The 21,444-nt window shown below is 48.2% G+C and overlaps 1 protein-coding gene across 3 annotated transcripts; it reads right to left on the reverse strand.

The window, feature by feature from the left end:
- Positions 1-676: 676 nt before the first annotated feature.
- Positions 677-21,442, reverse strand: LOC146190530 (uncharacterized). Of its 3 annotated transcripts, none has more exons than XM_084600926.1 (4): positions 21,316-21,442; positions 3,411-3,926; positions 2,855-2,908; positions 677-1,116 (listed from the first exon to the last, which is right to left on the reverse strand). In XM_084600926.1, exons 2-4 carry the CDS (start codon positions 3,811-3,813, stop codon positions 734-736), a joined length of 840 nt encoding a protein of 279 aa, XP_084457052.1. In that variant the 5' UTR covers positions 3,814-3,926; positions 21,316-21,442; the 3' UTR covers positions 677-733. The 3 variants fall into 3 exon arrangements, with proteins under 3 accessions (XP_084457052.1, XP_084457054.1, XP_084457053.1); XM_084600928.1 differs by lacking the exon at positions 21,316-21,442 and adding an exon at positions 4,707-4,974 and having other exon boundaries at positions 3,411-3,923; XM_084600927.1 differs by lacking the exon at positions 21,316-21,442 and adding an exon at positions 4,707-4,974.
- Positions 21,443-21,444: the final 2 nt, after the last annotated feature.

Here is a 21,444-nt window from a genome sequence, read left to right on the forward strand (position 1 = left end):
TCGCCGCTTCGAATGTGTGGCGGATCGGAGACGTCTTAAAACGAGGTTTAGCTTGCTCACTCTTACCCGTCGGAAAAGCGCCTTGACATCAAGAAAGGGGAAGAAAACACAAGGGGAAGGCACAATATCAGTTAAAGTTGAAAAACTGAGCAATAACGGAACATCTCTATCACAATGCTGTCCCGGAGTTGGTTTCAATGAAGTGTTTCAAACACCCTTTGTGACAGCTGTGTGCTGCGACAGCGAGGAGAAGCAACGCACGCTTGTATTAATTGTCCGTGCATCCAAAGTCAAAATGCAGGCTATGGAATCAACCGCACTTGAACTTACGCCATAATAATCCTCCGTTGATCCCTTCCACAGCTTTGAACCACGACTTCTTTGGCCCCTAGCAACATCCCTAGCACACAACCGTCTATAACCTTTGGTCTAGTCTCCAAGCTCTCAATATTGGTCCCAAAACTCCATTAGTCCCCCCCCCCCCCCCCCCCCACACACACACACACGCACACACACAAAGAGAATAGGTTCAACCAATACCCGCATCCACGCCAGCAGCGTAGTCCACTTGAAGACAGTTTGTTCCAGTGTTGACAACTGCATGCGAGTTGAAAAAAAAAAAAGAGAGAAAAACATACAAGACGTCAAGCACGCACAGGGAATCTCTAAGGCATCGCCCGGTCCTCGGTTCTGCATCGCATGCTGCACAAGTAACTGTCTGCGGGGTCCACGTTCAGTCGCTAGCCTCGTGCTTCATGTAGTTTCGGGGCGAAGGCGTGTCCGCGTCCCTCGACTCGACGAGGTCATCGTGCTCGAGTAGGCTGGCGGCGTAGCTGGGGCTGCAGGCACCGTCGGCCCGGTCCCCGGGAGGCATGTACAGGCAGGCCCGCGCCAGGGCCCCTGCCACAGTCTGCATGGCTCCCGACATGGCGTGCATGTGTTGTAGCATCTGCCGTTGAAAGCACACAGTGGACTTCTGCGCTCGTCTCTGGCCCTCGACCAGGGACGAAAGTAGCTGGACAGTTCGCCGCTGCAGGAGCAAGGACTCCTCTTCCGAAGGGGCGCCGCTGTTGCCGTTGCTGCCGCCGACACTGCCGTTGCGGCTGTCCTGGTACTCTGCGGTGGGGTAGGCGGCGTTGAGAAACAAGCTCGGTTTATCGATTCAGCCAATCTCTAAGGCCTACTTAAACGCTGATAAAAAAATGGCAGGTAACCGCATGAGGTGACAATCCCAGGTGATGCTTCGCGCAACGACGATGCTAACGCCTGCCGCTGCCGCTGGTGCACACCGCACGGAGCGACGGGACTCGGCGACGGAGAGGCGCGTTTTCAGCGTTGCTTTGTTACCACCGTCTCGTCGTTCGGTCAAGAGGAGTGTATAGTTGCGCTATATCCAGTTTCTTGCACTAAGCAGTATGAAGATAAAGTTTCTTGTAACGCACCGCGTTTAAAGAAACAAAGGTCCCAACGCAGCGATGCGCTACTACACTGCGATGAAGACTTGCATTGCAAGCAGTGACTTTCTTCTGCTACTTTAGAAAGTAGCCACACTGAACGTTTCTTTTTTTTTTTTACTTTACTGCCCTACCAAGCTTTTACTGAATTGTCTCGATGCGCTTATATATATGCACAGATCAGACAAAGTGAGCGTCCGCAAGTTCGTAGCTCAAACCGGACTAGGACAAAAAACTTCGCTCGCCAAAAAAAAAAAAAAGCCAGGAATGGAGTTGAGTATCTCAAAGCCTTCTGCGATTGGCTGGCTCGCGAGCTGCTTCCGGACGACAGGAGAAAGTTTCTAAAAAACCCGGGACCTGAGCGACAGCGACGACCGGCAATGCTTTGGCGGCCCTCAGCCTACCGCGCGGCGTGTCACTACGAATTGTAGCCTCATGCGGTTAGCGCTTTAGTGCACGCAGCATGTGTAACAGAGGCTAAAGGAATGCTAAAAGGTTTTCTGATGACACTAAGACTAAATGAAAGAACAGATTTTTTTCTCCAGAGATAAATAATAATTTGAGTTCTTTAAAACTTCTGCATGTCAGCTATTGGCTTATTATGGCCGCCGGTGGCAAGCTGTCGTCGTATCATACTGTCCAGAGTACTCGGATAGCGATTATAGCACCATAAAGAGACATTCGAATAAAGAGGAATCACGTTCCCAATGGTTCTTCCCGGTTGATCTCAGTCACACGGCAAGGCATACACGTTTAGTGGAGCAAGCGGCTTCCGATTCACGAAAAGAAATAATGGCCAACAAAGGCTAGCAGGCAGCCCTTTAAACTTGGACCTGATGGACGACAAGAATTACGGACAAAACTAGGGTAGATCAGATTGCTATGTCGTCATCTATAATTGTAGTTAACATTACGTACCGTTGGATGAAAAAAGAAAGAAGAAAAGAAGATTAACAGAGAGGTTTAGCTTGCCGGAGAAAGTAACGTAGACGTATACTGGTTTACCGCACGCCTCCTACGCATGCGGAGTGGCAGGAGACAGGCGTCTGGTATCCGCCTAAGCTAGCACGTCTTCGCTATGCTAAAACTATCTAATGATGAAGGTATTGTGTTAACTTGGTGCTTGAATGCTCTTACACAGTTGCTGCTCTATTGTAATGTGTACCTATATCGAACGCAACGGTTACTGCTGCTTGTAATATGAAGCCTGACAAAGCATCCACACGCGGGCACCACAAAAATATTTTTAATATTATTCATGTTAAACTCGTTATGTTTGTCCTTCATGTGTTACTGCTGCACACAGTTCTAGCTCATCAGCTACAATTTCTCATTTAAGCCCGAGAAGCAAAAAAAAAAAAGAAAGAAATACAATCAATAATGTCGATGTGTGAGCTCACCTGCTTCATTCTCCGACGTCGTCTGAGAATAATCATCGCCCTTCAGGCTGTCAACTGCAAAAGAGGTATTTATCATCAGTGCGAGCTTTAAAAACAAGCTCTCAAGACTAGCATCAGATAAGGCATCCAAATTACTACGCAGACTTCCCCCACTATGCACCTTTCTCTCTTTGCACTTTCTCTTCCAACTCCCTTGAAACCGTTCCGGGGTACAGGGAAAAGTGCAGCAGGTAATGACCACAATGATTAACAAGCTCTGGTCGCGGAAGAACTGTCTGGCTCGCAGCCGTCACCGCCCCAGTCCTGACTTCTCTCAGTCAAACACCCTTGAAGCGCATGGACAATTTCGGAAATTCTTGACCCACTTCACTTGTCTTTGTGTCTATCTCCTACAACGCATTCTTATTTCAGTGACGGAGATTCGAGAATTCCGTTTCATGCGGAAGCTAGCCGTATCAAGTTGCGCTGCCTGAACGCACAGACACCGCTGCAACCGTGCCGCCGCCTGTGGAACGGAGGCGTAACAAACACATACTAAAGCACAACGAGCACTCACCCATGTCATCATTACAGGTACCCAGGTGGTGGTGGCGACTGTGGTCGATGGGTGACTGCATGCCTCCATTGGCGCCCCCCAGGTCGGCGCCGGCGTCGTGACCCACCACCATCGCGTCCCCGTTGGTCTCGGCCTTGGTGGCCATGATGGCTGCAACCCTGTCGTAATACTCGCAGCGGCGTGATTCGCGGAACTCGCGTCGCAGTCGCTTGAGCCGTTCGCGCACTTGCATGGGCGAGCGGCAGTAGCCCTTGGCCATCAGCACCTGCGAGATGCGCTGGTGGACCTTGTAGTTGCGCGCCGTGCCGTCAAGGTTCTGCCGTCGCGTCTCCTGCTCCCACAGATCAAGAAGCAACGTCGTCTCCTGACGCGTCCAGATGCTCGCCCTGATTGAACAGTCCATGGTTTCCACAGCTGCTAGACGAAACGGTGTCCTGGGGAGCCTCACTTGGCAGCGGTCCCGGAGATGATTGGTTCACGGGCAGAACTACGCTCTGGCTTGTCTCGTCAAGCCTGCTGCAAATGAAAAAGGGTATGCGGGGGTGGACACCTGAGAACCGCGTCTAACGATGCAAACGAGGTTTGCACAATGCGAGGAAACTCGCGTGACCGAGGTCGCCACTGTGGGCACCCAGAGGCGTTGATTTACACATATGCAAGTGAGCGCCACTGTGGCATTACTGGATAGGTGTGAAAACACCATCTGCCATTCCAGGAACGGAATTCGGGTGCGCCTTTACAAGCAGGAAACTGCTTGCGAACATGTCAAGTTGGATGAGGCGTACAGTCAAAACACTTGCACGAGTTAAGCGAGGGTATGACCCTCGTTTGGATGACGACGACCAACATCGAGGCTTTGCGTCAGCGACACTCGTGGTTTATGCAGCCGAGCGTCGGCTGGCCTTGAACGGTGGCGCCTTGTTCACTTTATGTAGCACGCCGAGATGACTTAGCGGGAAGCTCACGAGGAAACTATTTCTATGTAAGCGCTTGTGACGTAAGCAGTTCAAATTCTAATTACACTCGAGAACCTCAAGGACATGAAAGCATACGTGCTTTACACGACAAATGTTCCCCTTTGCATGGTGGTTAGGGCAGCCTTTTACATGTCTGTTAGCGCGACCATTACACTAAAGTAACAAAAGCAAATAAAGTTATACTCAGTCACCAAGTGGCGCCCATTTTCCCCATGCTTTTTATTTTTCGGTATTTAGAGTCTGTACTGCCATTTCAGATTCGCTCACTGACGAAATCAAGAAGGTCGTAAATTGCCTTGAATAGAGCAAAATAACTCACCGGCTGCTGCTGCCACGTGCGCTTGGCGCTTCAGAATCACATTCAACGACGGTGGCGGTCGGAGCTCGGTCTGTGAGGAGGAAAGTGCTTGGTTCCACGGTAAAAAGCAGCGGCTTTCGATGGCAAGCAAAACGCTGCTTCGTCGTCGATGTCGGGAACACTGCTAGCAGCTGGCTACACACGCGGCGGAGGGTGCGCGCTGTCTGGGGCGAGCAGCAGACCCCGGCTTTCAGAAACAGCGTCGCACCACGTCCGGGCGGGCGTTCATTGGCGGACGGGCACCACCCCGCCAACGGCCGACGCCCGGGGGGAGCCGGGCCGAGGCTGACTTGGGGGGAGTGGGGGGGGGGGGGGGGGGGGGGCTCCCACCGAGGGGGTGGCTAAAGTGTGTATGTAGGTTTGCGCGTGGCGGGGGGTGCTGAGTATCGCCCCCTCTTCCTGCGTACGCGGGGCTAGCGCCGCGATGTTGGGGTGAAGTGAAAGGGGGGGGGGGGATGCCTCCTTCCCATTCTATTCCACCCCCTCAACCAACCCCGACTTCGCCGCCGTGCCCCTGCTTTCCCTCCCCTATGGCAGCGGACGGTGATTCAGGACCGGCGCGCATGCAAGAAGCAGCGCCCAGTCGGTCGCTTTTCGTATCTGCCACCACGAGAGCGATACGCGCCCGCTGTGTGTACAACCAAGACGGACCGACAGATGCGTGCGCCGCACCGGACGAAGCCCAGGGACGCGAGGCGCAATGCGCAGCCAGCGTGGCTGCCCCCTGGTTCGTCCTTGTACTCTTTGGATCTGCCTGGGGAAGGGGGCTAAGAGAAGAGAACCCCCTTCCTGGGCTGGTCGCGTTAATAGCGATGGCCGCTTTCGCGGCCTTTCCACGAATGACACAGCGGTGGGGGAGACCGGGAGCTAACCCCGGCGCTGGCGAGGGTAGATAATTTCCATATTTCAGATTCTTTTCTTAGCTGTGGCTTTGGGGCTTCGTGCAGGGAGCGCTAATAGACCCCATGTTTTTGTAATCGTCGCGTGTCAGCTTGTTGCGGTCACAAAAGGACTCGCGCGAAGCAAACTAAAACGAAACCGGATACTCCCTAGGACGCGGACGGCAAGCAAATAGGTTTTGCCTACAAAGCTGGCGATTCTTCACATTTTCTCTTTCATATGTGCTTCTTTCTTCCCGTGTCCGCGCATGTGAACACTTCGACATACCGACGTGTTTGCTCGCCAGTCCTATATTATCCAAAGTACCACGTGAACAAGAATGATTTGAAGCTGTTTCGTCGTAAGAACTTATTTTATTCCGGTCTTGTATGCACAGAAAGCATGGACTCCAGTATGGGAAAATATTTCACACTTGCAGTCTGCTGTCCTGACTGCTGCACAATATTTGCGTGCAGTACTAGCATCTTCTAGGCCTTCGGAATGTACGCATTGTATGATCCCCGCCTCCCCCAGCCTGCCTCAAAAGAGAAGACATAACCAGGTTCACCAGCTTCCTTTTCTCATTGTCATAGTTTCACCCACGATGTTTCAACAGGAGGTGGGGGTGGTGGTGTGTCAAGGTATGTTCTCAGAATTTCTGCACAAACTCCGGGTTATCCGTCCTGTCAGTCGTACTTCGACTGGCGGCCACAAGAGGGGTGCGCTCATGCGCATGCGCAAAGCATTCCTTGACCGCCATTTTCGCCACGATGCCACGCGAAAATTTGGAGGCTTTCGCTGCACATGTTTTTCCAGGAAACGGCGCCCCTCGCTTGATCTATGGGAGGAACTGCTGCAAAATAATTGCGTACTGTGCATATCCGCATTTTTTAGGCTTTGGGAATGGACGCATTATGTGTCCCCGCCTCCCCCATTTTGACTCAAGAGAGAGGAAACGGCCAAGGTTCGCCAGGCTCCTGTTGTCATTGTCATGGCTTAACAGGGGGGGTAGCATGTCAAGGTATGTTCACAGATGACTCACGCGTCTCTTCACAGGCTAGTGTGACCAGGCGTGCACTCAACTACTTCGTGGAAAGTTAGGCCACATGCTACTAGGAATAATTTCTACACAAATGTTCGGTAACCCGTTCTGTCAATCCTACTTCTCCTGGCGGCCGCAAGACAGATGAGCTACTGGAAAAAGGTCCATGCCCTCGAGACGCTTCCTGCTGTCCTTTGTCTTCCTAAGCAGCCCCACTGGTCAGTCGACGTTGCCGCGTATAACTTTCAACTTTGAGCCTTATAAGTAAAACGCGCGAGCAACATCCACCTGCAGTACTGTAAGAAACGAACCTAATTATGGCTGGGAGAAAGGCTGGCAGCGCATATAACATTCTGTGGGGCCAAAATTTCGGGTTCGAAACAGCAGTTTTTGACGGTCGTGTTAGGTAGCTCGGTTTCGCCTTCGGCGCAATGAGATGTCGCTGCTGATTGGTTTGTTCGCAAGACAGACCAGAACCTTTTTAGTCTAGCAACATGTGGCGATAAACCAATGCGGCACGCCGTTAATGGCCTCGCGCGATGAGCCGCCCTTCCCCTGCTTTTTATCGCCTTTTCACAAAAGCCGCCGTGGGCGCTGCACTATTGGATACTGGACTGTGCTCGTAGCACAAAGAAAGCTGAAGATTACCTCCTTCAAACACCAGCCCTACAGCCCATACAAACCGGTTTCGCCGAGGCTCGTGAAAAAGGTCTAAATTTCTCCAATCGCTTGCAGGTGCATACGACACTGACGACACCCGATGTATTCTTCGAGCGAAGTTCGTTTTTCTAACCGATGTTCACGGCGTCTGTATACCAATGTGGTATATACATACAGGGCGTTTTTTTTTTTATTTTTTTTTTCAGAAGGTCCAGAATTTTAAGAAAGGATAACTGCCTAATTTTAACCCTGAGGCTACATTCGGGGCTACTGCGGACAGCATTGTAAGAGAAGGATTCGATTAGTTCGCTGATGAACTAAATACGGCAATTAACATTTTAATTTTCATTTTAGGTAGTGTGTTGTATTTTTAGAATTGGAGCTCGTCCTCCAAATAGTAGAGTCACGAAAAAAATTTGATTGAATCAAATTGTAGCGGCCGATAAGGCCCACAAATGTGATCCTGATGTCGTTTGACTCAATAACACTTGCCAGCGGCGCGTCCGGCGTAGATCACCAGGCAATTCGCGCTTTGAGGCTAGACTGAAAGTGCAATGACTGCGCGCATTGGATACAGACACGGCGGCTATCAGCTGGCTCTAAGGTGATGCCAACAGAGTGACAAAATATCTGGGTGGAGCGGTCTACGTCCCAGGCGCTGTGCTAGTATGTGTTGCTGCTTATCAGGGTGAGCATTTTGGGCCTTTTAACGCGCGCTACAATAATTTTAAATAAATTCTTTTTTCGTGGCAATATTATTTGGAGGAGGAGATATAATTGTAAAAATATAAAGTACGCCCTAAAATGAAAAAAAGAAAAAGTTAATGCAGTCAGGTAATTAGGAAACTTAGGAAACTAACTGATGCACTTTGCTGCCTGTTTCCACCGTCGAATGGCTAAAATAAATCTAAAGCCAATTACCTTTCTCTTAAAAATGTTGGACCTTCTCGAAAACACCCAGTGTACATGATATAGATATAAATGATTGTGTGTGTTTGCGTGTGTAAATTAGCCCCCCCACCCCCCTCCCCCGGCAACAGGAAAATGCTGTTGCCTGGCTTTACAAATGTTTCTCATGAAAGCTGAGACAAGGTGAGACATGGTGGACTATAGGCTAAAGTATAGTTTTAGTATAGTAGAATATTACCGAGATCAACAAGTAGAGGAGTACGAGCTCTTTTAGGGCCCATGCAGAGGTTGGATTGTCATGCCGAATGTGATCGGAGAGAAACCTGAGTTGAACCCATGAACACGTCGCACCACCACCTAGGTTGCTTGCTGGGACATCTTAATTGGGTGGAAACTTCGGGGCTGTGATGTATATAGTTATGCATGCGCTAATGGGAATTATGTGACCGTCTATGCTAGTTAGCGGCCAAATAATGCTGATAATATTTTTCCTCCGCGCACATCGACTAGTTAAATATGCCACAGGAAAGAAATGCACGAGTTTTTAAATAATTATAAGAGAACTGTAGAACATTGTAAAATACTTTTATAAAGATATCGACAGAAATGTTCTATAGCCTTTCTTCGTGTAGTAAAGTCTGTTCTGGTGTTTGCTGTGAACTTAGCAAGAAAATTAAGAATATCGTAAGAATATGTGTTTTTTTTAAAACATAAATAGTTATTACCAGTCTGCAGAGAAAGAATCGACTGACTGCTACGGCGCAGTTACACAATGCTTGAAAAGAAAAATACTTTAAAATGTTGTTTTGCATGAATTTATGCATAATTTATTCGTATGACGTGCAACACTCAAACAGAAAAACGACTATTGTCCAAACCATAAATAAGTGCTGAGACTGATATCAGATTAAGTAACGCAGAAATCTGGGCGAGTTGGTGAACGTTCATAATGTAAAAAATAGCGCGAAGAACACACGGACAGAAGGGGCGACGCAGACAAGCGCTCCCCAAATATGTTCTATCGAATTAAACATTTTACGTTAAATCTGGCAGCAGACTTTGCTTCTTGACCATGCACATTCTGCGTGTTTTGTAGTGGCTTTTCTTTCTTCTTGCAGAACTTTTTTTTTCTTTTTTTTTCTGGCGAAACATATCGGTTCGCTAAATCACCCCTTAATGAATGATGATTATGAGCTTTGATGAGTTGGCTGGCTGTGCCCTGCAGATGCTGCCAACCTTTTTGTTCTAAGGATCAGTATAGCAAGCAGGGGTTCTCAACTCTCGTATTCGTCCTATGCTTCTCCAAAGATACCCAGATAGAGTATAATGTCAGATGAACTCCTTAAACAAAGTGCTGCTCACGACAGATACAGTTAAGATCAAAATGGGGCTGCTACTGTTTACTTTCAGGTGGCCGGTCAAGCTTCAAAGTTTGCGAGAGGAGCCATCGCCTCCACCGCAAGACGAGCGTCCAGCGTACGTACGCCCGTGACGCAACAGTGGCCGCGCAAGGTCTTCTCGAACACGACGTGGTTAACACCGCCACATGGGGCGTAAAAATTTGGCGACGTGCAGCACCGATCTGCATGCTCGCCTGGCTTAGCCCCGGTCCCGTCAGACATGAGTCACGATGCCGGGGCGGGGGGCGAGTGGGGTCTCCGGCCCCTCTCGGCCGAAATGGGTGGGAGAAATGTCCCTGGCTTGGGAGCCGGGTGCGCGGCGGGCGTCAAACCCGGGGCCTTTGAGAGACGACGGGTGTGTGCGTGCAGAGGGGGAGGGTCCGGTTGGTCGAGCAGGGGTCAGAACACGGGCCGCGGGGAGAGACTAGGAGCGAACACGCGGCTGGGATTGAAAAGATGTACTAAAGGAGGGAATGAAAAATACAAAGGTGGTAAAACATAGTGGGTCGGGTGAGCCCGGGGAGAGCAAGGCGGGTTGAAGGGGCGGAGGAGGGGGCGGTTGGCCTAGGATGAAGGGGGGGGTTAGTAGGGGAAGTTCGCATGGAGCGCGGGCTCGCTGTCCGACCCCGCCGCGCGTTCGTTGCTCGTCGTCGGTAAGGGGAACTCGTCGTGGGAACGTGCTCGGCAGCAGCAGCAGCAGACAGGGCAAGGGGCTGCCCCATTCCGGGCCTAGAGGTGGGGGAGAGAGATTTCTGGTCGCCCTGGGGTTTGTACAGGGGCAGATGGGAGAGCTTCCGCACAGACACGCTAGCCGGCCCCTCCCTCTCCATATCTCGTTTGTTCTCGCCCCTCCTTTTCCTTTTTGCTGGTATGGCGGAGCCGGGGGCTGGCGGCGGGGGGTTCGGGGTCGGGTTTACGCACGCCATCTGTGCTGGCCCCAGGGGTGGCGGCACAGGCGTCGTCTTTCAGACGGCGGCAGCGGCCACTCATGCTGCTGCTTTCTGTCGTCCGTTCGTGCGTGGCTCTTGGAGCGAGACGGCCGGGAAGTTTGTTTTCTGCCCTTAGCATACACCGCCGTGGTCCAGCATATTTTCTTTCCCCTTGTTTCTGGGAGAACAGGGGAGGTAGCAAGGTCAAGGTCTGACGTAATTTTGCGGGGAAGCGAGAGAGGCTCGCCAGACGTGCTTCATGCTGAACAGAAGTTGTGGTTGTGTATGCTATGACTTTAGGTGATAATCGTGAGCGTTCTAAGGAAAGTGCCTGAGCGAGGAGACATATACTGTCTTGGCCCGAGTCTTGGAGAAAATAGTGGGGAGGTTGTGCGTTTTATCCTTCACTTTTTTATTTAGTAACGGAGCATCCAAGAGCTGCTGGCAGGCACTCTGAGGCGCGGCATAGATACAGGGGAAACAGCAGCATAGTTTAGAAGAGATGAAAAGATCGCGCAACAAGCACAAAAAAGAAAATGACAATATTCGATCGCGTAGTCGGAATTGTATTTGAAACCTAGCTAAATAAAATGAGCTGTTGTCATCATCATCTGCCCGCAATCTTTAAATGTAGGACGGTTGATTTTCCCATACCATTGCGAAACCATGTAGCGCACTTATGTAAAATCAAAGACAGATTCTGCTTGTGTATCTCAAATAACTCCTCGCAAGAAAAGAGAAATGCTTAGCCAGGAATCAAAATCGCTATTTTTTGCCTTCAGATGGAAGTAGACACACTTCTCAGAGGTCTCGAACCCGCCGCGATGGCTTAGGTTCTATGGCGTTCCGCTTCTCTTCCCTACAGGGTCCAATCCACGCCTCACTGCATTTGTTGAAGGCGCAAGCGAAAACATCTATGTTCTATGCAATGCTCATCATTATCATCATCAGCCGGACTATACCCAGTGCACTGCAGGGCCTCACATATTTCCCATTTCATCATCATCATCATCATCATCAGCCTGATTATACCCACTGCAGGGCGAAGGCCTCTCCCATATTTCTCCACTTAACCCGGTTCTGTGCTAGCCGCATCCACTTGACCCCTGCGAACTTCTTAATCTCATCCGCCCACCTAACTTTCTGCCGCCCCCTGCTACGCTTTCCTTCCCTTGGAATCCAGTTTGTTACTTTCAGCGACCATCGGTTATCTTCTCTTCGCACTACATGTCCTGCCCATGTCCATTTCTTCTTCTTAATTTCTACTAGAATGTCGGTAACTTGAGTTATTTCTCTGACCCACTCTGCACGCTTTCTATCTCTTAATGTTACCCCTACCATATTTCGTTCCATAGCCCTCTGGGTCGTCCTCAACTTAAGTAGAACTCTCTTGGTTAGCCTCCACGTTTCAGCTCCATAGGTGAGTACAGGCAAGATGCAACTGTTATATACTTTCCTCTTGAGGGATACCGGTAAGCTGCTAGTCATAATCCCATTTAACCCGGGCCTATGCTAGCTGCATCCACTTGATCCCTGCAAACTTCCTAACCTCAACCTCCCATCTAATTTTCTGCCATCCGCCCCCTGTTACTCTTTTCTTTCCTTGGAACCCAGTCTGTCATCCTTCGATGCCATTGCGCGTTAAAAAACACCACGAGATCTGAGCTGATTCGCAGCCCTTCGTGTCCCATATATTCCGGGTGAAATGTGATGCGTCGGAAATGGAGATCCGGGTTGTGCGGCTAGTCGTGACTCGTGAGTCGCCGACCCGTTCGCAATTATGACAGCTCACGCCGCCTTTGTGCGAAAGCCGGCGGCGGAGATAAATTGACGAAGAATGGTCGAAGAAAAACGCACTGGAATGCGGGAATGACGCGCTGACAACCTCTGCCCAGAAGCTAACTTCAGTTTCGCAAGTTGTCTATTACTTCAACAGAATATTCGCTTTTTTTCGTTTTCGTTCTCATACTCTGCGTTTACTTCGCAAGCTTTTTTCATATGTGCCCGTGGTAACGTGCCTTGACCCAATTACATCGTACTCCGCTGGGGTGGCGCAGTGGTTACGGCGCTCGACTACTGTTCTCAAGGACTCGGGATTGAATCCCGGCCTCGGCGGCAGCTAGCTTTTCGATGGAGGCGAAAAGTAAGGCGCCCATGTGATGTACGATGTCAGTGCACGTTAAAGAACCCCAGGTGGTCGAAATTTCCGGAGTCCTCCACTACGGCGTCTCCCACAGCCTGAGTCGCTTTGGGACGTTAAACCCCACAAACCAACCAACCAATTACATCGTGTCAGCCGCTGCATCAGCCGAATTCATGGGCCTTTAATGCGATGTCGCTAACGGTACCGTGTCGCAGAAAATCATGCGTCGTCGCCGTTAACCGTGAGCCAAAAATCCCGGCGGAAAATTCAGCAGCAGCTTTAAAAGTTCAGATTGACGTAAATTTCTCAACGAAGTTCCGTAAGAAAGATAATTGAGCGGAAGTGAAAACTGAGTCAAATTTGAGGGGGTGGGGGGGGGGGGGGGTGGAAGTCGAACTTCGTGTTGCGAGACGCTCATAGGTGGCGAAGACTCGCTGGATCGAGCTGATTAAAAATGGACTTAGTGAATTCACGATGCGAACGGAGTCTGACAACGCAATCGAGTTCCGATCTCAATCGGTGAGGCTTAAATAAGCGCCCCATGTTTAAAGCATTCTACTTGGGATTAGCCGTGACAATTAATAGATTGGCTCGTGGCGATGAAACATTTCGTAGCGTTTACAGTCGGAAGTGGGTGAATCGCGATGAAGCGGTCGCTTACAACCTTCGATAAATTCTACGCTTTGCAAAGCTTATGCGCTTAGGTAAAATGATAAAATATTTAGAGATGCTGATTTGAACAAGCACCGCTCATAGGCCATTAAGTACACATACTATACGATTGGAGCGTTGGGCCTAATTGATTCAATCTCTTACTTGACGATCATAATATCCATCTTTACTTGGCATTCCGAACCTATGGTATGACTTGGAAAATTAAGCTTCAAAATATATGCAGCCCTACACTATAAGTTCTGTTCATTTCAGTCGTTCAGTCGTGTCCGACTCTTCGTGACCCTATGGACCATGCCACGCCACGCTTTCCGGTCTCTCACTATCTTCCTAAGATCACATAACTTCATCTGCAGTGCCTCGAGAATGCCATCTAACCATCGCGTTCGCTGCCTACTCCTTCTCCGGCGACCCTCAACCTTTCCCAACATCAAATCTTTCTCCAGCGACTCCTCACTTCTCATCAGATGACCAAAGTAGCTGAGCTTTAACTTTTAATAAAGAAAGGAACAATTACAGGTTTACGCAATAACTAAAATATTTTCTTTCGTGTACCTAAAAGCGAATGGGAGTGATCTTCATAAAATACACAATGACACGCCGATAATGTTTCAAGTGGTTTCACATCAAAATACAAGACAGGAATGACAAGTGGCTTGTTAACGCGAAATGAACTCAACCTCTGTCTTATTGCTTGCCTTGGAGGGAAGAGTAAGTACCTAGCGCCTCTTTTTATAGCTTTCTAACATTTACCCAAGGAAAAACTATTGCTGGAGATGCCCCACAGTTTGCGTTACAGTGCACTGGCTGTTTATCCAACGACGTAAACGCCGTGGGAAAGCGAATTCATGACGCGACGACCGCATAGAAACACACGGCTAGCAGACGCCGCGGTTGGTTCCGCCCCCCGATTCAACTTATCACTTCCGCCCCCAGCGGCGTGACCATCGCTTTGCACGGGGCGTATATGGTCAATGTCTCGTACTTCAAGCATCGGATCACCGCAGTGGCTTCTATGACACTGCCTCAAGACCGCTGGATGAGCGGGGGAATTCAGTCCTGGTTAAATCTGTTGCTGGCTCTATTCCGTACGTGATTCCTTTTCTCCATCCCGAAAAGAACCCCAACTGGGACATCACAAATGGAAGTGGAGAAATTTGATAGCGCACGCCACATCAAGAGGCACTATAGATGATCTCACCTGAAGTTGAGTGGAACATCACGGGGTGCGAAAATTGTGACGTCGTGTCCACGCGAAAGACGGCCTTGTAATTATTTTTGCAGAAGGCAGCTGTCTCTGAATAAAGTTACTTAAATATTTTTATTTGTTTCGGTTTGGTTTATTAAGATTAGTGCCCCAAGGCGACTTAAGCTATGAGGGTCACTGTAGTGGAGGGCTTAAAAGGTTTCGACGAACTGGGCTTATTCTAACACGCATTGACATAAATCGTACAAGACACGGTGTCTTGCTTTTCGCTACATTGAAAAGCTGCCGCCGCGGCCGGGCTCAAACCTGCGTCCTTGGGTCCAGCATTAAAGCGGCCTAATCAATGGGCTACCGCAGAGGATCAATTTAGAACATACACGCCTGTTGGAAAGGCATGTGAAGCGCTATATCTTGTGTATCTTATCTGAGGAAAACAACTGCTGGCAATTTTCGGCGTCGGTGATCAGACCTTATGCGTGCACGTATACCAGCCCTATTATATAAACAGCATGTAAATGATAGAGGACGAAGGTTTCAGCCAGCATATATGAAGGTACGCAGCCTGCAGAAAAGTGAGGGGGGGGGGGGGGGTACCACGATGCAGGATTGAAAACCATAAATTGGTTACACTGCTAAGCGGTCAGGTTGCCCCCTCCACTATTCAATGTGCCTTCACAAATGCCACTGTGCATAAATTTGGATACGGGCCGACCTCTGTTTTAAACACTTTCTTACGGCTTACGGCATTTGTCAAAACTGTAATTAAACATTGAAGAGTTCTCGTTATTCTATCCCCATTCGCAGCCATGACAGCAATGTCACGAGATCGCAGCTCACGGAGGGTCTGTCAGTGGTCGCCGTGACATGAGGAGGGGCCGCGGCAAAGGATCCGGCCAAGGCCCCGTGTAGGATCCCCCGCGCATTCCCGGGTCGCGGAGTGGCCATGGAGGCGCTCTCTCCGTCCTCTCAACGCGCCGACTTCGATGCGCTAGCCTAGCGGCGGCTGGGAAACGTATGTTATACACCTCGCGGATGCGGTGAAGGCCAGCTCCGTCACAGACGCACGCGCACGTGATAACAGAAGCGCTCGCGCATGCAAACTGTGGACGCAATTTTTGATCCGGTTTTCCTTGTTTTTCTACCTGATCACTTGGTATTGAATTGGTCTGAAGCTGTAAGACGCAGCGATATCATACACGCGAGATTTTGACGACCATGATGAGGATGCTGTTCAGTGGTAGGAGTCACGTGTATGACCTGACGTGACCTACAGACCCGGCTTTTTTAGTTCATGGATAGTCTTTCCCTTTTCCGAGACCGGGAAATGCTGAGGGCGGCAGCTTGTTAGGTAGGGCGGCCTTTTTTGAGAACAAAGCAAAACATGCATTGTGCTTTCCTTTGTTACCGCTCGACATAGCTCACATGATGCTGAATTTCAAACTCTGGTATCTATTGCATAATTTTAGTCATTGGGACTACTTTTATGTGCAACATTCGCCGTATTCTTTGACCATGTTGCAATTTGTGTTCTGCGTATGTTGTGTTCACATTGTCATTGCTACTATGGGGTGCGCATGACCCTTTTTCAAGCTGTAAAGCAGGAACAGATAACTACGAAATACAGTTGCGGTGAGCAGCTCTTTTTTTTTTTTCTTTCTTGTTTTCGCATTCTACACACAGTGATGGAAGATAAAGATCGCCACAATAAAAATTACCAAGCAAATAAATATAAAAGTGATTTTTCAATAGCATGCGAGCGATGTTTAGCCTTTGAGATGCACGAAATTTTTAAAATTTCATTTTTTTTTCTTTCCCTTCATCTTTCGGCAGCTTGTCCTTAAGGGCAACTCCTTCGACCGTACTGAGTTATATGCTTGATTTATATCGCTGAAGGCTTGGTCATCACAGTACCCAATCAGCATTTTTTACGATACGCAAGAATAATTTTAAACAAGTAAAAATCTTCAAATAAAATTGAAACTCCCGCGCAGTGCCCGGAGAGAACTGCTTTGCTTGATGTCACATGATAACGACACAGGCGTCCAGCCGAGCCGCACGCACTCGTTGCCGTTCTGTCGAGGTGCGCGAGCGTACGGCAGTATGGAAAACATACTATGTGATGTCGGTGAGTCGCCCTCGAAGTCATCGGGCAGTGCAAGCTAGGAATCGTAATTAAAATCCAATAAAAAAAAAGCAATATTCGGCATGCATGGCCAATTGGGGAAATAGAACGAGCGATCGATCTTGAATGCGGGTAAATTGTGAGTCCCAGGGACGGATTATACAGGTTTTAAAGGGTTCAAGTGAACCGGGCCCTCCGTTCTCAGAGGCCCTCCAAGAGCTGGGAAAATGGTAATTTCGACGTCTGGTGCCCAAAACAGTCAAAGCATAATCTTCCTAAGTTCCTAAGATTAACCTTATAGCTCATGTATTGCAATGCCGAATGCTTAAAAAGTTGTTCGTCGAATCGTACGTTAAATCCCAAAGCCAGTCTCATAGGTCGCCAATCAAAGTACAAAACTTTGTACTCTCCCAAATAGATGGAAAAACCTAAATGATTTTAGGTGGTTCTGTCTAGTTGAATTTGGTTTCAGCTGATCCCAGCTGGTCAGTGGCTGGGTGGTCAAATAGAATTCTAGCTGGTTTTCAGTTCGAAGTCAGCCCATAGTAGCTGGCAAACCAACTCACCTCTGCCATTAATGATGTTTAGGTCAGTTGTGTGTTTTAATAATCCTAGCGTAACCAGTGAAAGCAATGTCAAAGGCAATAAATTATTAGAGATTATGACTGCTCATGTCTGACAATCGATTCAGCAATTTGTCGCTGCTGAGATGGAACGCAAGGTTTGAGGCGGGTAAACGTTGAAGAGGCTCATCGAGGAACTCATCTCCCAGAAAAAGGCTCTAAAACTTTTATAAAAGCGCAAATTCTTTCCTCACTTGCTTATAAGTGGAATGAAAAAACAAAACAAAAAAACAGACACATTATACAAATACATGCTTCATTTAAAAGTTGAGTTCATGTGAAATATTTAAACACATTTTCCTCTTTGTACAAACGTGTAATATTAAAGTAAAATATTAGAACACATAGGCTTCACCTAAGCGTAGACGCGACACTAAAACTAAGTGTTCACCCTATTTTAAAGAAAAGTACATGCATCCGAAGGAGCAACCTCAAAGGGAGTCGGCAAGCGGTAACCAATAGCACATATTGCACTTATAGCACCGCTTAAGCATCCACCCTAAATTTCCAGATAGCCGTCTATGGCTCCGGTGGTTTCTCGGTTGAACGAAACGCATACGCTATATCGTAAAAATGTAAATTTCTTCTGTAAATTGAAAGCAGGAAAGGTGTGTGGTAAATGCAGAAATGCTTCCTTCTGTTTTAAAAGTGGTAGTTATGTGCAAAATGCAAACACAATTTATTCATACGTGTGTGGAAAATCTGCATAAAATTTAAACTGGTTATTACTAGTTATTTGAGTGTGTTAAAACTAACTTTATGCATGTTCCGTAACAATATCATTTTCTACAGGTGCCGCTATTTCGGAAAAAAGTTTAGCGTGCCGCATTATGACAGCGTTTGGAAACATTATTTGGAAACAAACATTATTTGCTGTACTTTAAGTCAGTATATAGAGCATAATATCTCAGTTTATGTAGAAACACTGCCTTTCATAAGCTTCAACTCGTCCTGCTGGATGAATTCGCAAAACTTTTCAATGATTTTTAGCATTTCTACGGTAAGAATTTACGAACAGCTTATGAACAAGACCCATCTCCCTACTCACACGAAGCCAATCGTTTTGCTTTATTGAATTAGCCAAGAAAATAACCACTTCAAAAATTTATTTTTCACGAATGCGCGTTCTGAATTTTCAGCGAGAATGTTGTGTCCTGTAATTACCAAGAATAGCTTAAGCCTCGGTGCCAGCCTTTCCGCGCGCTCTGTGGATAAGGATATACTCAGCTGACGTTCATAAACAGTACGAAGATTGAATTGAATTGAAGTTTATTTATTATATAGAGCGCTCTCTGTAGAAAACTTTATTTATTATATATAGAGTGCTCTCTGTAGGAAATTCTAAATTCGTCAATTCTCAAACATGGCATCAGAAGGCGTTGGTGGGGTGGAGGTGGGTTAGATGCTCCCTCCCCCCCCCCCCCCCCCCCCCCCCCCCCCCCCCTTTTTTTTTCTTTTTTTTTTTAACCGCGCCTTATCACTGTTAGTCCGGCCCTAGACATATGAAGCATTAATTTCCTAAGATTTTTATGCCATTTATGCACACACAAACCCCGATGCAAGTGGTCGGCATATATGAGGGTGACCGATCATTACATACACATTCCCATTTTTTTTCTCTCGATGTCAACGCCAATCCGCCTCGCTGCGAGTGAGATTATTGTCCACAAAGCAATTCCCCTGCCACACGAAAAATTTAATGCAATTCCAACTGAATCGCCCTCGTACGATTAAATGTCACTATTTTCCACGCGCTGCTACACGAAAAAAAAACAACAACTAATGCCTTTTGCAAATAATGGTAATTGCATTAAAATTGGAGGCGCACACAAAATTTTGTAGGCCTTTGATATATGGCGAAAATGATTGCGCTTTGAGCGAGAACAGCTTTCAAATTCATGTTGACGTCTTACATGTCATATGCAGCCAACCTGCTGATCACGACTATCTATTACAAACTTCAGCGACGGTGTCGGCTTTTACGGAAGGGTGCGGAAAGTGCGCCGAGCCACAGGGTGCAAAATTTTAATGCCCACTGGCTGGCCGTGTAGTTTCAGCTACGTACACTCTGCACACTAAAGGAAGTTTCAAGAGCAACAAGTAGTATAAGCATAGCCTATGTGTACGGTACATCGAAAAATGACCGACCCGAGCCGCATCAAGAAAGTAGACGACAAATTCGCAACGCTTTCTGAAGAGCATGCCGCGACAGCAAAGGTGCTGCCCGCGAGAGCGGCGGACAACGGCTCTATGGCTGTGAACTAGCTTCGCCCTAGTCGTCGCTGGGCCTAAACTGTTTCACATCGAAGCCACAGGGGATGGCGGTTCGGAATTAATCAGCGCTATAGTAAATGGTCTGCTCGTAAAACAGCCTTACTCTCAATCCAACTGTCTCAGAGTAAAAGAAAGTCGCAATTTCGGCGACGCCTTAGCTGCGAAGCTGGAGTACGAGTTCGGATGAGCTGAGCTAAGCCACATAACGGCAACTGGTGGCATGTTGGTGGAAATTTGATTGTACCGCAGTTACCCCTTAGCATCTCGATGCAGATCAGCAATCCTCACTAAGGGTTATTTATTTATTTTTTTTTCAGATTAGTTTATCCAATAGCGTATTGTTTAAGAGATCAACAGATTTTAGCATTCTTTTGTTTTCTGACGGTGGCTCGCTAACAATCCACCGTGCCGGCAGCCACAGAGTGCTCGGAAGGCGGTTTCCGGTTTCAACCATCGCCTAGTACTCGTGAGGCCAAACTCCTGTATTGTAACCATCCTGCGTTGGTAGCAGTTCCGCGTGAAACATTCCGAGGACACATAGGGGGCGCCGGATCGCAAGATTCAATTTGTCACGAGGCTCTTTTTCCTTGGGAAATCGGTGGTAAATCACTGTGTCGTGTTTGGTAGAATAACTCGTGCAGCCAGCAACACGTCCACCCACCGCTGGAAAGGAATGCATTAAAGTGTAAGCTGAAAGTACAATACGGTGATTCCACGATATATATACTGTTTGCAAGCAAGCTGTCGGCTGTGTGTGCGTCGTGCTGGACTGTTTCCAAGTAGCGCCGCCGTCGCCCTGTCCCGTGCCAGTAGCACCTGATAGCGTTGTACAGGCGACGCTACACCGTACAAGCCGCACCCAGTAAGACCGCTGAATTGTCACCCTCGTCTGCTCGACAATCCCTGCATGACTGTGATGTCATCAAGTACAGTGTTGGCCATAAAAACATCCTTTCTGGCAGCGCGAGTAATAAGCACTATTTTAAAATTAATTTTCGGGCAAACTGAAGCGTTCTCAAGACTCTGTTTTTTGGAATACTTAATCTTGACGTTGAGAAGAACGCCTGATGCAACATTCGTTGATATCAGTGAGCACCGAAAAATCGCAGGAGTTGCCCTTCAAAGAGTAGTTCCTTAACGGCGCGAATATTTCATCGTTCATGCAATAGATATCGCAGGCAAGAGTTGAGGGAATAGAGGACGATGCGAAAAAAAAAAATGCTAGTAAACTTGCGAACCTTAGCCCGTATTCCGAGTTTGCATCGTTATCGAAGTGCCGCTATCTCGCCTGACCTCGGGCAATCTGATTGGTCGAAACGCTAGAATCGGGTGTTGCCAAAATCACGAGCATGGCGCTTGGCAGGCCTTAGTTGGCAGCTGATGTGGCCATGTACTGACTGTACCGGTGCGTACAAAAGTAAATGGACCACGCTATTTTCTTCTAAAAATTTTCACGCATTCTAGAATTGAAACTGGCAGCTGTAGTATGTGCAAACCGGTAGCATACGCCGGCGCACTTTCACTTGGAGAAATAATGTTTTATTATCTCCAATATAGAAGGCGCGATTGATTGAAGGTATGCTTGGCAGCACGAGCACTATGACGTCGCCTCACCGCACACCACTGTTTTTTTTTTCTTTTTTGCGCAGTAACTAGCCCTGGCCTCCTATTCCTACGGAGCAGAAAACTACTGCTGTGCTCGGAGCTTACCTGCTGAACGACCTGGCTGGACCGTTGCGATGCCGCCCGGATGCCTTGACTTCGTTGCTTCGTTAACCATCCGCCCACCGGTTGCTTCTACCCCAACCATGCCTGGCTGCTAACATCCCAGCGGCCCTA

The sequence above is a fragment of the Amblyomma maculatum genome, chromosome 4 (assembly GCF_055883805.1).
Source record: "Amblyomma maculatum isolate TAMU_Amacu chromosome 4, ASM5588380v1, whole genome shotgun sequence".
Taxonomy (NCBI): domain Eukaryota; kingdom Metazoa; phylum Arthropoda; class Arachnida; order Ixodida; family Ixodidae; genus Amblyomma; species Amblyomma maculatum.

What these genes read in the sequence shown, in the direction of transcription:
- LOC146190530 (XM_084600926.1), bottom strand. Translation starts at nt 3,813, where the DNA reads ATGGACTGTTCAATCAGGGCGAGCATCTGGACGCGTCAGGAGACGACG. An exon ending in TACCTGTAATGATGACATGG is followed by an intron (nt 2,909 to 3,410) that starts GTGAGTGCTCGT and finishes CCTCTTTTGCAG; the next exon opens with TTGACAGCCTGAAGGGCGAT. An exon ending in GACGTCGGAGAATGAAGCAG is followed by an intron (nt 1,117 to 2,854) that starts GTGAGCTCACAC and finishes ACCCCACCGCAG; the next exon opens with AGTACCAGGACAGCCGCAAC.